General features: G+C 41.0%; 2 protein-coding genes across 3 annotated transcripts; one reads left to right on the forward strand and one right to left on the reverse strand.

Annotated features, from left to right (window-relative positions):
- Window positions 1–296: 296 nt before the first annotated feature.
- ccdc12 (coiled-coil domain containing 12) lies at window positions 297–11,507 on the forward strand. 2 transcript variants are annotated; one of them, XR_015845598.1, is made up of 9 exons: window positions 297–443; window positions 1,979–2,055; window positions 4,502–4,581; window positions 4,827–4,888; window positions 4,969–5,003; window positions 5,081–5,157; window positions 5,238–5,400; window positions 6,179–6,260; window positions 11,333–11,507. XR_015845598.1 is itself a non-coding variant. In XM_088306761.1 (7 exons), exons 1-7 carry the CDS (start codon window positions 360–362, stop codon window positions 5,315–5,317), a joined length of 495 nt encoding a protein of 164 aa, XP_088162887.1. In that variant the 5' UTR covers window positions 297–359; the 3' UTR covers window positions 5,318–5,574. The 2 variants fall into 2 exon arrangements, 1 of the variants encoding a protein (XP_088162887.1); XM_088306761.1 differs by lacking the exons at window positions 6,179–6,260; window positions 11,333–11,507 and having other exon boundaries at window positions 5,238–5,574.
- LOC148329071 (kinesin-like protein KIFC3) lies at window positions 5,570–15,818 on the reverse strand. The gene is made up of 20 exons (XM_088306760.1): window positions 15,778–15,818; window positions 15,549–15,674; window positions 15,239–15,335; window positions 15,002–15,159; window positions 14,684–14,930; window positions 13,096–13,268; window positions 12,953–13,018; window positions 11,838–11,975; window positions 11,571–11,768; window positions 11,321–11,494; window positions 11,001–11,148; window positions 10,793–10,923; window positions 10,496–10,607; window positions 10,246–10,427; window positions 10,072–10,176; window positions 9,456–9,586; window positions 9,262–9,382; window positions 8,095–8,224; window positions 7,715–7,944; window positions 5,570–6,556 (listed from the first exon to the last, which is right to left on the reverse strand). Exons 2-20 carry the CDS (start codon window positions 15,651–15,653, stop codon window positions 6,431–6,433), a joined length of 2,772 nt encoding a protein of 923 aa, XP_088162886.1. The 5' UTR covers window positions 15,654–15,674; window positions 15,778–15,818; the 3' UTR covers window positions 5,570–6,430.
- Between the last annotated feature and the right edge of the window lie 56 nt (window positions 15,819–15,874).

Below are 15,874 nucleotides of genomic sequence, written 5' to 3' on the forward strand. Positions count from 1 at the left end.
TTTTCATTATTTCAAAGTGGTTTGTGTTTGGATATTGTTTAATTCCTCACTCAGATTATTACTCAGTTTCACTCCACAAATTAACAAACTAACACTTTTCTATCTATCTATCTATCTATCTATCTATCTATCTATCTATCTATCTATCTATCTATCTATCTATCTATCTATCTATCTATCTATCTATCTATCTATCTATCTATCTATCTATCTATCTATCTATCTATCTATCTATCTATCTATCTATCTATCTATTAGAGCAGGCCAATGCAATCGATTGCTCGTCAGTTGATTACTCCACCCTAACGTAGGTTTTGTAATGGATAGAAGAACTAGCGAGCGGCGTGTTGCTGCTAAACATGGAAAAAAATATTGGTTCTCTACAGGAACAAGCCCTGAAGCGAAAAGAGAGATTGAAAGCGTTGAGGGATAAACAACTCCACGTAAGTACAGATAAAAGTTGAGCAGACACAAAGTTATTGCTCAGAAATAGTCAATATTTGTTGTAATTCATATGTAGCGATGTTAGCCTGTAGCGAGCCAGCGTGCTAACTGGTCATAAGGCGATTTATGGGCTTTTCTGTCGCATTGAATGATGTACAAGAATGATATTAATAAAATAACACAATGAAACCCATTGTGAATTAACTCTAATTTTGTATTCTACATTGGTTTCGTCGTTGTTTTAAGACTTAGCGTTTATGCTAACTGTGACATCACGGATTCGACTCGGATGCAGATCTAATCAGCTTCGGAGAGACGAGAAAAAATAAAGATGGCTCGCACAAACAAACAAAAACATGCATGTTAGATCAGTTGAAGACTAAAATGGCCACCGAGATTGGCTCGGCGACCAGTACAGGGAGCATCTTGTATCTCTCCCAAAGTCAGCGGAAATAGTAGACGGAAAAATGGGTGGATTTTGCAATGGAAATAGAAATGGAGCTATTCCAAGGCTAAACTGTCACCTTCAGAAAAACATATTTTCTGTGCAGCCAATTTTGGTCGATGTCAAAGAAGACTACATTTTTATTGACTTAAAAAAAATAAATCGTGTGTTCACACCCAAACACAAATTGTCAGGGTGGAAGTGAGCCCCCCCACCAACCAACGCACTTCGGAACTTTTGGATTCAGAATTTGGGGATTTTTTTTTCTTCAAAGTTTTAAAATATTTTTGCTTTGTTTTGTATTTATCCTCGTTTTTTTGTGGAAGACGTGTATTGTTTATCAGCAAAATTGAAATATTGTTTGGGGTTACAATGGGTTCAATAGGGAGTTCAATAGTTGTTTTTTGTTCATTTATTAGGATATTGAGGTTCATTTACCTCTACTAGTTTCAAACTGCCGTTTTCTTTTTCTTCTAATAATAAATGTTTGTTATTATTATGATCCTGCCCCCCCTCCTCTATCTATAGCCTGTATTTGTACTCACACTCCATCTGAGTAAGTTAGATCTGTGCATCCCCAGTTGTGTTGTTAGTGTTTTGTAGTAGTGAAGCTCAGTCACTGTACTCATGAGATGCCACTGAGGAGTTACAATCGACGTAAACTGACTTGGCAAGCCAAGTTTGACGGAGCACTGTTGACATTCCTTTCTTTCTTTTGTACTCCCCTTCGAGAATGAGTCAGAGCTATGAATTGTTGTAGCATGTGGAGAGGAAGCGTCTTCAGGAAAATGCCCATTGGGTGGGATTTGATATCCTTTGTTACCATTTTTCTTTTTCCAGGATTTGTGTAAGCTTGTGTGTGTGTTTGTGGATGGCTGCAGCTCCACTCAAGCGCACGGGAAAAAAACATGGAAGCAATTTAAAAAAATAAATAAATCGATATCTGGAACTGAGAATCAAATCGGGCTTGAGTGAATGTTACATCCCTATAAAACCTCATATCAACATGTTTGTATTATGCTTATGTAGTAGAGTGTGATGTTCCTTTACTGAAGAATATGACCCTCAAATGTTCTTTTCTTCCAACAGGGGCGAGAGCAGGAAGATGGTGAGCCAGAGCATAAAAAAGCTTCGTTAGAAGAGGATCACCCGGAGAAGAGACACAAGTTAGTTTGGTGTTTCAATTTGTTTTTGTCTGTGAAGGTCTTGACCTATTATTTGTTTCTTGGCTGCGCTACACGGAAGTGAAACCGATCTGAAGGAACACCGCAACATTTATCTGGAACTCATCTCAACACCAATTATTGGTGACATATTGAACTCTGTTTACTTTGGCGACTATCACATGCTCGTGTTATTAGCTGCTCAAATATCCTGCAGCTTCGCGTCATTTGGTATGCATAAGCAGCCATCTTTCCTGTCCTACAAGACCTTTTCCATTGTTTATATTTAATGACTGTGAAATGATGACACCAAGGGAGTGCCTCTGTATATCTACCGGTCCAACTGAATGAATTTCTCTCAAGAGAATGTAATTATGGCCTTCTATGAATGACAATAAACAGGGCAGCAAATAAAACGAATCTCTTCATTGTTTTATGCAATTGAAGACACCCATTGTTGACCGAGTTTGTAATATAATGAGAGTTAAAAATTTAATGAAGGATCATTTTGCCAAACTAGAAGTTGAAGAGCCACATAGTCATGATGTGTGTAGGAAAAGCTAAAAAAAAAAAACATGACAGAGTAAGATTTCAAAACACAAGGCAGTCAGAACAGGTTCGAAATAAATATGTTGACCATTATAAAGTGCTGTATTTTTAAAACCTGATTCTAGTTCAACTTTCAACATTATGATAATTGGCTTTCTTTCATGCCACACTTTAAAAATCTGTATCTGTAGAAGTAGATAGAAACGTGGAAGAAGACATTTGCAGAAAGCGTTTTGCAAGCAAACTATGACGACAAGAACTGTTCTAAAGAGGGCAGTGTTTCTTGTAGTCTGGAATAAACATTTGGACAGTTGGTGTTTGGTGCAGATATTAATCCTGCCTTGTATTTAATTCTTAAAATATTTCACCAACCTTGTGACTGTTTTGTTTTACGGCCACTGTAAAGGTCAGACTTTGTACCAATATTTGTTCAAGTGGCACTTCGAAGGTTGTACACAATCCATTCCAAGATTCCTGGTCAGCTTCCATTTTGTTCATATTATCTATCGGAAACAATGTCAAATGCGCAATCTGGAACGAGATGTCTGCAAAAAACTAAACTTGTGACTTGTGTATCGACTTCATGCTAAATGGATTTGTTCTTTTCAGCTTTACCAAAATTTCCTTTTTTCTTCACTTGTTCAGATTCATACATTTTTGAGATATGGGCTGTCTTGTGGCCATTTTTGTTTTTACTTTGTCTTATAAGCAAAAATTTTAGATTTACGTGCTGTATGTGGCAATGAATACAACTCACTTTGCAACAAGCAGCCGTTTGGCAGATCGTGAACAATACTTGCAAAAAGAAGCTTCAACCTGTTTATTGCCTCACTGAGTTGTAGTTTACTGTCAAACTAAACATAAAACAAAGAGAATTATAAGCTGTGTATTTAAACCAATCTCATGGCTTTGCATAATGACAGTCGGTCTAGCTTACTGCTAAAGAAAATTACAAAAGATTTTTTTTTCTTGTGTGTCGAACCGATTAATGGCTTTTCCAATCATTTCAATGGGGAACAGGAATGAGTTTCACACCCCTTCTTTTCATATTAACTGAGCTAAAGTTTTTGTACAAATTTTGACCCGCATTTTCCCTCCAAACTTGTGTTGTTTTCTAAATTGATTTGATGATACATCATGCATGTTGGTGAAATAGATGGTATCGCTCACATTGCTTTTTCATCAGCGACTTAAGATGCAAGGAGAAAAGTAAGAGCTGCAAACATGACCAGCATCCCTGCCTATAGCCATACAAGGCACGCGTCTGTTGGCTGCAAAGGGGGCGGAGGGCGGCGGGGGTGATGAATGTGTCAGCTACGTGCCCTCGCTAGCTTGCTAAGAGAACTCTCTTCTTGTTCCACACATGGCCAGACGGCGGTTTACCTTCATAGCTCCCGGACCCTGTGTGGCCGTCGAGCTGAGTCTGCCAAGAATTCTTCTATGAAGAGACATGATGAAAGTAATTAGAATGTCAAGGACGACATTCCTCGGCCGGTTGTTGTCTGTGCCCGGGAGCAGGTGGGACGCGTTAACTAGACGGGTTAACAGGGAGGGGAAAAAGGGTGACTTTATCCCCAAGCCTCCAGTCAATCATCAGGCGGCCATACAGAGATGCAGATTGTCTTTTTTTGTTTTTTTTAAGTCACTTTCACCTAAAGCCCACACTGCCCCCTACTGGAAGCATGAGGGCCACACTTTACGTTCGTCCAAGTTTGCCAACCTTTATTGAGGCCTGTCATCAAGAAATTTCACTCGAAAGCATGTATGCAGAAACAGTGATGATCTAATCTATATTTCCTCTGAAATTCACGTAAAGCTGTTTGCACGAATTGATTTCTCCATCAGTGCTGTAGTCAATCATTTGGGTGAAAGTTTGCCTCACATTTCTGTTTCTGCTCAGGGAGCTGAAGCTGAGAAATTACACTCCAGAGGATGACGAGCTAAAGGAGAGACAAGTCCCCAAAGCCAAGCCGGCATCAGGTTGGTGTGGAATCTTCATTTTTCGAAATGGAAGTCTGTCCAGAATGTGGCAGTTTTTGAAGCTGTTGCCTTCACATATAAATGGACCAACATATATTCTGCTTATAACATCTATCAGCCCAAAAAAAACTTTTGTCCATTTATCCAGAAGATGATTTCTTTCACTATGTCCACGTGGTGTATATACATAACATTGTCACATTTATAATTCGATTGTATTCAAAAGAGATTTATTTTTTTCCCAGTGGAGGATAAAGTCAAAGACCAGTTACAGGCAGCCAATCCAGAGCCCATCATTGAAGAAGTGGTGCGTTTTCTTTTCTACTTTACTGATTTTATTGCTTAAACACCAATTATTTTTAATACCTTGTTAAATGTTTTCTCCAGGATTTGGCTAACCTAGCCCCACGGAAACCGGATTGGTAAGTAGACCCTTGTTATTTTCACTTTGGTGTAAATTAAAGGTTCTCTCTGATTGGCAGTGTGGTTTTGGATTTAGGGATCTCAAGCGGGATGTGGCAAAGAAACTGGGGAAGCTGTCAAGGAGAACACAAAGGGCCATCGCTGAACTCATTCGTCAGTATTATTTTTGCTACTTTTTTTTTTTTTTTCAATATCTTTTGAGATATTCATATTCATCCGGATATTGTGTCCAGGCGATCGTTTGCGAGGCAGTGAGGAAGAGCTGGCTGGTGTGGTGGGAGCGGTACAAGAAGAACAGGAAGACTCAGACTGATTTGGAGATATGAACGAAGAAAAGCCAAACTGGAAATGTGGATAACAGGGCAGGCATCCAAATCTGGGAATATTTGATCACAGGTGTGTCCTGGAAACCTTGTCCAGTCTTGCCTTGTGTCGTTTTTGTATCATTCTAATCCAATGGTACAATCTGTATATGTGGTTGAATTGTAAGCAACCAGCCTAAACCTTTCATATTTTGTGTCACATGGTTATGTTTTAAATAGAAGTAAAATACACCTCATGTTTTTCAAATCCCTGTGTTTTATTGGGTCATCCAGCATACACACACTTTTTAAATACATCAGAATTATTAGGAAAAGTATCACTCTCTAATTAATGAGTGATGGTTTGCTACAAGTGAATCAAATTTAGCTTTGATTCAAAAGGTGATACACTGAAACATAAATTTTATTTTGGTATGACACTCACTAGTGATATCAGTCGCCTGCACCTCAGCAGCCTGGTCTGAAATAACAGTGTTCTATTCTTTCACCATAAAGTGCATTTATTGTCCACATGGGCCCAAAACTTCTCCTCAGGCGCATATTGCACTAATCACTACAATACAAGGCCACGTGCACACTTGACTGCCATTGCCATTGTTAAAAGGCAAAAAGATAAGGCTCTAAAGAGAAGCAAAGCATTCAGTCACTCCCATTAGATAGCACATAAACTACAGTACTGTAAATATGTGAATTCAGTGCCGTTACATAATATGTTTGACTATCTACTACATTGGAAAAATATCAGTCACAACATCACAAGATGACAAGTTGTGTTTGTGGGAGTCGTCAACAAAATGCTGTAAATGCTGATGATCGGTGAGAAGATCCTGAATTTTGTATTTCTCCTAAAGGAAAGTGAGAGAACAGTGGCTCAAAGGAAGCATAAAATCCTACGTGGGGGAGGCAGACGTTGCTTTGGCACTCGGAGTGAAGGTATAAATATTTCTGCATGTGCTCGATGATGGCGAAGGGTGCTCACTTGTCTGTCAATAATGTCTGATCAGGACAGATTTAGTTAGCCCTTGAGCAGGATAGCTGTTGTTTGCAATTAGAAGGTAACAATGAGTAGAACTGCGTTCGCGAGGCTACGGGAAGTCGCCGGTTCAGTCACACTGCCCGCCACCAGATTCGATCTTCCTGGCTGCAGGGCCGAGCTCCACCTTGCACACCCTCTGGGCAAACTTCAAAGAGCAGAGTGTCTCACCGACATTGCTCTCCAGAGAAGACACCTTTGAGAAAGAAGGCAAAATCAAGATCATGAAGCAGAGACGTATTTAGCAAAATTGGCTGATGTGCACGCGGCTGCGGTTTACATCGCAGGCCCGATTCACTGTGTACGCGGTCACAACTCGGCCAGTAGGCATGACCATAAAATTAACGTGCTATATTTGAAATGAGTGTATGACAGGGAATTTATAAGAATAAAAATTGTTACAACTCAGTCCATGCACATGGAACACGCCCATATTTTTCAATGGAACATGTAATAAATACTGTATAAACATTTCGATTATGTGCAACATTGAATATTTTCCAGCAGATTTATGAGAGACGTCCCACCTCTTTGCAGCATTAGTAATAAGTAATGAATCGATAGAATCTGGAGTCAAAACCATCTTTGTTGACCTTGCACGAATCATTACAATGTGAACATATTCCAACAATTCATCCATCCATTTTCTGTAGCGCTTGCCCTCGTTAGAGTCAGGAGTATGGCGGAGGGATTTTGAAAAATAATCGCTATTAAATATGCAATTTCTTCTAAGGTCCTCTATCCATGTATTTTTTTTTAACAATGTTCATTCTTATACACAGCAAAAAGTTCCTTTGACTTTACTTAATTGGAATATGTACATCAGTTGCACAAGATTAAAATATTTTCAACTAACAAATATCATTTGAATATTTTCGAGGATAGCGTCGAAAATTATGCCAGTTGACCACTTTTTAATCATGTGTAGCCTAAAGTACTTTCCCCCCCAGTGTACTTAAATGTTTTGCTGTTCCAGATTCGGCTGAAATAAAGGCAAATAAATCGTGAAAGACAATTCGTTTATCTATTTCAATTAAAATGGTTAACTTACTGAACACTTGCAGTCTTATAATTGTTCACTACAAAAACCCCAAATTCTACCACGCAAGTGTGGCGAAATTCTGATCATTCGTATTCACAGCCCGCTCTATGTAAAATTTAGTCGTTAATGGGCCTGACATGCATGTTTTGGGAATGTGGGAGAAAGCTGGAGAGAACACATTTAAAAGTCACACTAAGATGTGACATTCAAAGAAAGGGACCTCTTGACTGTGAGGCAAATGTGCTAACCACTAAGGCCATGTGACCCAACACAAAAAAAAACGTTTTGATGAATTCCAAATTCCACTCCTACCTGCACCACCATAGCCGTCTTGCTGCCTTTACCCAGAGAGTCCTGCAACAAATACGTAAGGCGAGAGTTCCTGAATGGGATGTGCGTCTGTCGCGCTCTCAAGGCCTGGATGACGTCGCCGAGCGCCAACAGGGAGCGGTTAATATTCTGGGCCTCCTTCAACCTCTCGCCCTCTGCGCCAGACTTCCATACCCTCTCTGATCCCGCCAGGTCAACAAGGTTCAACTTGCCTGAGGGCCGGAAAAAAGGAAATGTCAACAATGCTGAAATTACTGCGCCGTAGCAATGTCATCTGTCCCTTTTAGGGAAAATGTCAAATCATATTAATTATACAGAAGGGATTTCCACAAAGATGAAATACTGATGTCCGTGCGACTGACCCGTGGTTTTGGAGCCGGTGGCGAGGTCGGTGCCCTGAACGGTGATGCAGAGCAGAGCGTGAGAGCGAGAGCTGTGCTGGTTCATTTGAGTGCCAAATGTGATCCTGTTCCTGCGGGCCATGGCTAAAATCTGGAGACAGACAAATTGAATATTTTTCAACTCTATACAGCAGGTGTCAAACTCAAGGATCGGGGGCCAGATCTGGTCTGTTACATCATTTTATGTTGCCCACGAAAGCAAATTAAATGAGATTGCTTCATATTTCTTAACGAGTGGACTTGTCTTTTTATTACACTATTTCTCATGACTTGTGATTTCAAATTCATGTTGTTTTTGACAGCAACAGACATTTTTCAGCGGGGTCAATGAGGGATAGCTAAAAGATGGCACGTGTGCGTGTTCACACCGTCACACGCTTTGTAACCTCACAACTCAGAAGTTGTCAGGTCCGCCTTGGCGAGAAGTAATCGTTTATCGTACCATCCACAGTCAGGATTTCATTAAATAAAATGCAAACATAAACTAACCTTGTCCAACACACTCATAATACAAACAGGAACAAATCTAAGAATAAAAAACAACGTTTTATACAGCTTAATTAATTGACCTTTTTCTTTCGAACAATGGCATTTTGCATGCAATCGAGGGCTCATTCATTGAAATCATATAAAAGAAGCACAATGACACAAGAGTCTCTTAATCATTCACAGTTCTAATTGTTGCTTTTTACTTAGATGTTCCTGCTTGTATTGTGAATGCATAGGGCAAAGTTGGTCATTAAAAAAATTAAATAAAATAATAATTTAATTAAAAATATATTTATTTTATTTTTATTTTATTTTATTTCATGACTGTACATGATGAACAATGACATTTTGGCCATAAGCGTTTGCTAAGGTATGAAGGTAACAATCGACAAGTATCAAACATTTCACTATGTGTACAACTCAATAATATCACCACTTATCTAGATAGATGGTCAATATGAATGTATGGTGGCTACCATGTAGCTCCGCCCCTACATATCAATAAAAAGTAAGGGCAATGATTTCACATTTGATTTTCAATCATAACGGACTTCTGAGGCAAACCAAAACTGAGTTGAGGGCCACACCAAAAATGAGCTTGACACTTCTGTTATCAGTAGCAGTAAAAACATCTGTCACCTTCTTGATATGCTGAAAGCTCTTAACCTCGATGACCCTGAGTCCCGGTACGTGCAGCTGTCCTGTTCCGTCCGGGTTGATTTTGATGTCCAGTTTCTCTCCATCTTTACTCAGTAGATCTCTGAGAGTCACAATATGTCAATAACCGAAAGTCGTAATCCCATCATCGTGCTTCACTCGGGATGTATCTGTACCTGAGCACCTCGTTGTAGATCTCCACAGAGCTGACGGTGACGGTGTAAGACCACATGTCCTTCCGCTCCTCTATTTCACTAAAGAGATGTTTCAGGGCCCTCTGGTTGATGCCGGGATTCTCCACACTGCCCTAAATAGCAAAACAAACATTGAAAAATATGTTCAGATTAGTTGTTGGATGTAGAAAGAAATATTTATTTTATTTATTTATTTTTTTTTACATTTTCTGCATTTGATTTGTAGAATCAGCTTCCATTGAAAGTATGCATTGTGGAGGCAGGCTGGTCCACCTATGCTCTCTTATTGATTTTCTATTATTTAAAGCTTTAAAAAGGCCAATCATCTCTTAAAACATACTGTACAGTAAATAATCAAAATTAGAGGGGGAAAAAAATGATTTCTTTTGTTGAGATCTCACAGTACTGTTCTAATCACAAAAGAGCAGAACATTGGCGAGTCTCATACTGGGCCTGTTCAAAAATATCTCACCAGCCATGGGACATTGTGATGTCCAAGGAATCATTTAAAAATGTTCATATTTGGAGAGATTTCCCGAAATTAAGTTTGTATTAAACAGGTTCATCATTTCCAACATAAAACACCCAACTTCATTACCTCCATCGTGTATGTTTTCCCCGAACCAGTCTGTCCATATGCAAATATGCAAACATGGTAGCCATCGATGCACGAGGTCACAAGCGGCTCAATCTCTTGAAAGACCTGAAAGACGTCAAAATTCAATTTACATTCCAGCTTTTCAGACCGTTCCTTTTCCTTGACTTGTGCTACCTCTTCCTGTGCAGCCTGAGGATGGAACACCTTGTCCAGCTCAAAAGTGCGACCCTTCCCTTTACTCAGAACGCTCAGAGAGGACTCGTTGTCGGGGTCTGTTGTAACCACCACGGATTGTCCTTCCTCGTGTTGATCTTCTTTCAGCACAGGCTTGACGCGGCACAGCACACGGATGTTGCCTAGGAAACAGAACATATGTGTTTAACAACTGCTGATACATGGAAATATTTGTTGGGGTATAGTATACCTTTAAGTTCCACCAGCTGCTCATGCAACTTCCTTCGGAGGGCAACTTCTTTTCTGTATTTCTCCAGAAGGTCTTTGTTGGCTTCTGACATTTCAAAGATTGCTGCTGAAACCTGCCAAATGAAAATGATGATGTTATTTTTCTGCATTTTGGATGCATAATGACAGAAAAATGCTATGAAATGAAGACATTAGTGAATAAGCGAATAAATAAAAATCTAATTGAATTTTAAATTTTATTTTCAAATTGAAATTTAAACGATTTAGCTCGTAAATTAAGTAATACGATGCTGGTTACCTGTTTCTTCGCTTCCTTTATCGCCGCTCCGTAAAACTCAGAGAAGTTCCGAACTTGGCTCCGCAGGCTGGCGTAGTCTGTTTTCATGCAGCGCAGAGTCGGCGGAAGGGCAGTCAGACGCTTCTGTAAATCTGTAGGGGTAAAAATGTGTTGAAATGAAGAAAAATAGACTGATATGAAAAGTTAACTTGCATGTGATATAACGGACCGAAGAACTGGTGCTGAAGGTCCTGAAAGTGTTCTGCCGAGCAGTTTGCAGCGGCCTTCACTGCCTCCTCCTTCCTCTCCTCCAAGTGGCCGATCTCCTTCAACAGCTCCTCCCTCAGCTGGCCGATCTCCCGCTCATAAGCTGCAATCTATGAAAAGGGACACAGATATGTCCATCGCTTAAGATGTCCATCGGTTAGAACACATTCTAGCGTGTGTCGGTGTAGCTAACCTCCATTATTATTTGTTTGATTTGATGAAATGTAAATTATTTTGTCTTATAATACCACACTGCACACTTAAGAAACACTCTGTCTGTACCTTGTGCTGCAGATTACAGCTATATTCATCCGATTTCCGGATTTGCTCCTCCAGCTGTTTGCAGCGCTCATTCTGGTTGGACAACTTCTCGGATAGCAACTCATTCCTCTGCCTGGCTTTGTTCAGCTGCTTCACGGTGGCTGGGGACTCCACCTCAACAGTCTGGGTGACATACTGGGAGAAACGAAAAATGCACTTGTAACCTATGTCAAATATTTCCATATGAACCATTCCAAAAACAGTTCTGTACTTTAACCACAGGCTCCTTGCCCCTCTCTCTGTCCAACTCCAGCTGAAGCTCCCTCACTCTGTCCTCTCGCCTTCTCATCTCCTCCCCTCTCTTCCACTCGCTCCGTTCGCTCTGCTGCTCCAGCTGCGACAGGCGCTCAGCACGCTGCTGCAGGGAGGCCTCCAGCTGCTGCACCCGGCTTCGTAGATTCTCGTTTTCCTGAATGAGACGAGAGGAATCCTTTAAAAACGCGACAATAAAATAAACGGGAGTCACGGCGTGTCTTACCTTAATGAGCATGGTGCTGGACGGTGAGGGGATGGTGGTCAGTTGCTGCAAGAGGCCTTGGGTGACAGTCAAGCTCTGCTTGAGAGTCTCGTTCTCCGCCGAGAGACACAACACGCGTTTTTCTGAATCTGTAGCGCCCTGAGGAAATAAAAGATATTGGACAAAAGTATTGGCACAGCTGGCAATTTCACCGAGAGGAAGTCAGCCCATTTTCTCTGATCTACAGTAGCTCATCGCAAAGGGGTTGAGGTCAGGGCTCCAAAACCCATTGAACAATGCTTTCATGACCCTTGCTTTGTTATAAAGCAGGAGTAGGCAAACTTTTTGATTGGCGGGCCACAATAGGTTCTAAAATTTGACAGAGGGGCTGGACCAGTACTAGATGGAGGGAGTGGTTTGGTAACCTCCCCTCATCGAAGAAAAAAAATACATTTAATTTAAAATTAAAGTGAACAAAAGCATGACAACAATATATATGTCTTTGAAAAAACAGAGTATTTAGAAAAAAAAAACATTCATTTAATTTTTTTTCAAGTTCGACGGGCCGGATTAAAACATTTAATGGGCCGCATGTGGCCCCGGGCCGTAGTTTGCTCACGTCAGTTTCAAAGGAATGTAATGTCATGGAGTGTTTCCCCAGCTTTATTGAGCGATGGCACATAGTGTAAACCGGGGGTGCCCAGGTCCGGTCCTCGAGAGGCTCCGTCAGCCTCTTTTAGATGTCTCCCTCCTCGAACACATCGTATTCAAATGATCAATTTATCGGCAAGCTTTGCATAAGTCTGATAAAAATCCTGAGAGTTTGAATCTGTTATGTTAAAGGAGGCAGATGTCAAAAACAGACTGATTGGGGCTCTTGAGGACAAGACTTGGGCACTCCTAGTGTTAATTAAGTGCAAGTGTAGAGTAAACACACACTTTACGTCAGAAGATTTTTAGAAACCCCAGCAAACAATACTGCTGTAATTTTGTTGTTAAACTATTGCAAAGTACTTTAAGTTAGCACACTTTCCTGGCTTCTTTAAAAAGGACGTACATTAACAAATTTTAGCCATGTTATGGTTCAATTTAGGGGTGTTTGAGCAACCCCCCAAAATGGGATTGAAAACACTCACAGTGGCAGTTTTGAGCCTGCACAGCTCCTCCTCGCGTTCTTCAATTCCACTTTTAAGCTCATCGATCTGCGCAAGAAAAATGCAGGGATATTTTTTAAGGAATTTTGACACTCCCAGATCTTACATGGTGGAATTTTACCAACCTGCTGCTGAAAGGCCAGTATACGTGAGTGTCGGTCTCGGTCCTTCTGTTCAAGCTGTGAGCGCAGAAGACGCAGTTCTCCTCTGAGCTTGCTGCGTTCCCCCTGCAGGTCGTACAGAGACTCCACCAGGCTGTGAACTCCCGCTCTCGCCCCAGCATCACCGCCGCTCTCGCCTGGAAGCACACAATTAGTCTATTTAAGAACAGTGGAATGAGCCCTGATTATAGTCTGTCACATCTTACTCATATTCAAATTAGGTCAACCAGAAATAGAAATCCTTTAATTTGCCTATGACCTGCTTTGTAAAAGATGACATTTTATCTACCCTTAACCAAAAATAAACCAAGACAGTCTCCAGTTCACCTGTGAGCCTAAAGAGGACCAGTCCGATAGAAAATGGATTGCAATGGATTAATAATAATAACATAATACATGCTAACTATTCAATTATTTCTGCAGTTTATTTCAATACTTGAACACATGTAATATTAATGAACATTAAGGATGCACTTAAAGCCTTTTCACACACCACCATGTAGTCAGTGATGCTAAAATTGCTGCTGCAGTCGTTGGGATTCTCCAGGGTCGCCAAACTTCTCACGTGTAGCCTCACTCAAGCACAAAAGTCGTGTCCTTACAGACCTCATTAAAAACAGAAGAAGCATGCACTGCAGCATCTTAATAAACACACCACCGACATGAAACAAAAAAAGGCTAAGACGTATAAATACGTCTTCGGGAGGCAGAAACTACAATTTTGAAAACGTATATATCCGTCTTATGGTTTGAATGAGTTAATGAATAATAATATATGAATATCAAAATAGGAGCCTTTTTTAGAACAGTTGGAACATATAATGATGAACAAAAAGGGATGAAGAATGTATTTTTTCTACAAAGTATGAAGGCACTGGCACATTTCCTAAGGCCTTGCATGTTGCATTATAAGCACAACAAAGCAAAAACAGCTTCACAACACAAGGACACCAACCGCTGCAGCTATTTTTAGTCCAACACGAGTCCACGTGCCAACTAGCATGTGCCAGACTTGTAAATGCATTTGCAGGGAATGAAACGCTCAGATATTATTCATAAACACCTCCAAACCGTTTGCTACTTAACCCAAGAATCTCAACGAGGAAAGCCGCATCCGTAGCCTGTGACTTCTAAGCGTCAATATTCATGAGCTGGACATCTCATACTTTCGTCTCTGTGGTGGTATCACTTCCAGAATCATGCACATGTGAACATTTAGTTCTTCCTTTCTGCTCCCGGGTCAGGTTGATATGTATGCAGTATAGTCTCGTCTCTGTGACATCACTAATAGCTTGTCTATGAACCAAAGTACATTTTGTAAATTTTACACACCATCCATCCATTTTCTAAGGCATTTGTCCTCATTAGGGTCACATGGGGAGCTTCAGCCTATTTCAGATGACACATTCACACCTACGCACAATTTATGAGCCTCAGCAGTTAATTTTCCAAAAGCAGAAGTAACAATGTTTTTCTTTAGATCACAAGGCAAATGTCCAATTGTGATCCATGCTCTGCCACCCCTCACTTCATGCTCAACCCGTGCCCTCACCGTCACTCTGCGGGCTCAGCTGCTGACTGACGACCTCCTCCAGGTTACAAATGATGCTCTTCTTGTCCTTGAGGCGCTGGCGGTAGGAAGCCCGCAGCGCCTTCATCTGTCGGCGGTGCTGCACCCGATGCCTCTTGAGCTGGACGCGGTACTGCTCGGCCTGCTGCTGCAGCTGCTGGAAGTGGGAGTACTGCTCCAGGAAGCTCAGCAGGTGGGACATGACGGCCATCAAGGGGGACTCTCCCAACTGAGCACAAGTTTATTTGTCGCACCTTTTTTTTTTTTTTGTAAATGTGCTTATTTGTGGTAAGATATTACCTTTCCTGCTGTTTCCAGTTGCCCCTGTGAGTTCTTCCTCTTGTCGGACTCCTGCTTAAAGGATAAAAATGCCGCCAGAGGAGTGCAAGCTGGAATGTCAGTGCCTTCTTCCTCGTCTTCGTCGCTCAGAGACATGTCGTCACTGTCACTGTTACTGCCTGGATGTCCACAAATTACATTAAAAGAGCGTAAACATCACAATGAATTCATATCCATCAGTATTTATTCAACACTTACTTGAGTCACTAAGCCTAGCGCTGGCCTTCTTTCTCATTTTGGGGGTGTGGCCAATATTCTCTCTTCTCCCTGTTTCCATGGAAACAGGTCTTGGCTCCTGAGCACAGCAAGATAAATGAGGGTCAGGTGGTAATGATCAAAATATTTACACATTGCACTCAGAGCTCTGTGCAATGACTGATTATATCCAAGAAAGAGACCCCGTTATAGCTATTTCTTTTTTCTTTTTTTTTTTGCAATGACTCATGCACAGCCCTCCCGCAAAATGAAATTATTTGACAAAGGCTAAATATGATGTAGCTAGACGTACGTCTGTGGTGGCTCCACATGCTGCCTCCAAGGCTTCCTCCTCCTCCTCCTCCTTCTTGAAGACAGTGTAGAAGATGTAGACTAAAAGGGAGTAAAAGGCGTACATCTCCACGTTGTGCAACAGTTCCTGTGAATTGAAATCAAAACATGCAGCAGAGGACATTTCCAGCCACGGTCAAAATTTTAACAGTGAGCACATTCCATCATGCAGAACACTCCATCTTCTTTACCTTAACATATATCGTCTTCTCCTTGGTGGTAATAATTTGACATTGCCGTCATTTGTATTCCCCTTTCACACTTCATCCACGACACATCTTTGCCGTG

This window comes from Idiotropiscis lumnitzeri, chromosome 10 (genome assembly GCF_059441095.1).
Source record: "Idiotropiscis lumnitzeri isolate Australia: NSW breed Sydney's pygmy pipehorse chromosome 10, RoL_Ilum_1.0, whole genome shotgun sequence".
NCBI lineage: Eukaryota > Metazoa > Chordata > Actinopteri > Syngnathiformes > Syngnathidae > Idiotropiscis > Idiotropiscis lumnitzeri.

Coding starts and splice junctions, on each gene's coding strand:
- ccdc12 (XM_088306761.1), top strand. CDS start 360: ATGGAAAAAAATATTGGTTCTCTACAGGAACAAGCCCTGAAGCGAAAA. Junction 4,582..4,826: donor CAAAGCCAAGCCGGCATCAG/GTTGGTGTGGAA, acceptor TTTTTTTCCCAG/TGGAGGATAAAGTCAAAGAC. Junction 4,889..4,968: donor AGCCCATCATTGAAGAAGTG/GTGCGTTTTCTT, acceptor TGTTTTCTCCAG/GATTTGGCTAACCTAGCCCC.
- LOC148329071 (XM_088306760.1), bottom strand. CDS start 15,653: ATGTACGCCTTTTACTCCCTTTTAGTCTACATCTTCTACACTGTCTTC. Junction 11,769..11,837: donor CCAGCACCATGCTCATTAAG/GTAAGACACGCC, acceptor CGTCTCATTCAG/GAAAACGAGAATCTACGAAG. Junction 9,587..10,071: donor GGAAAACATACACGATGGAG/GTAATGAAGTTG, acceptor TTTGCTATTTAG/GGCAGTGTGGAGAATCCCGG.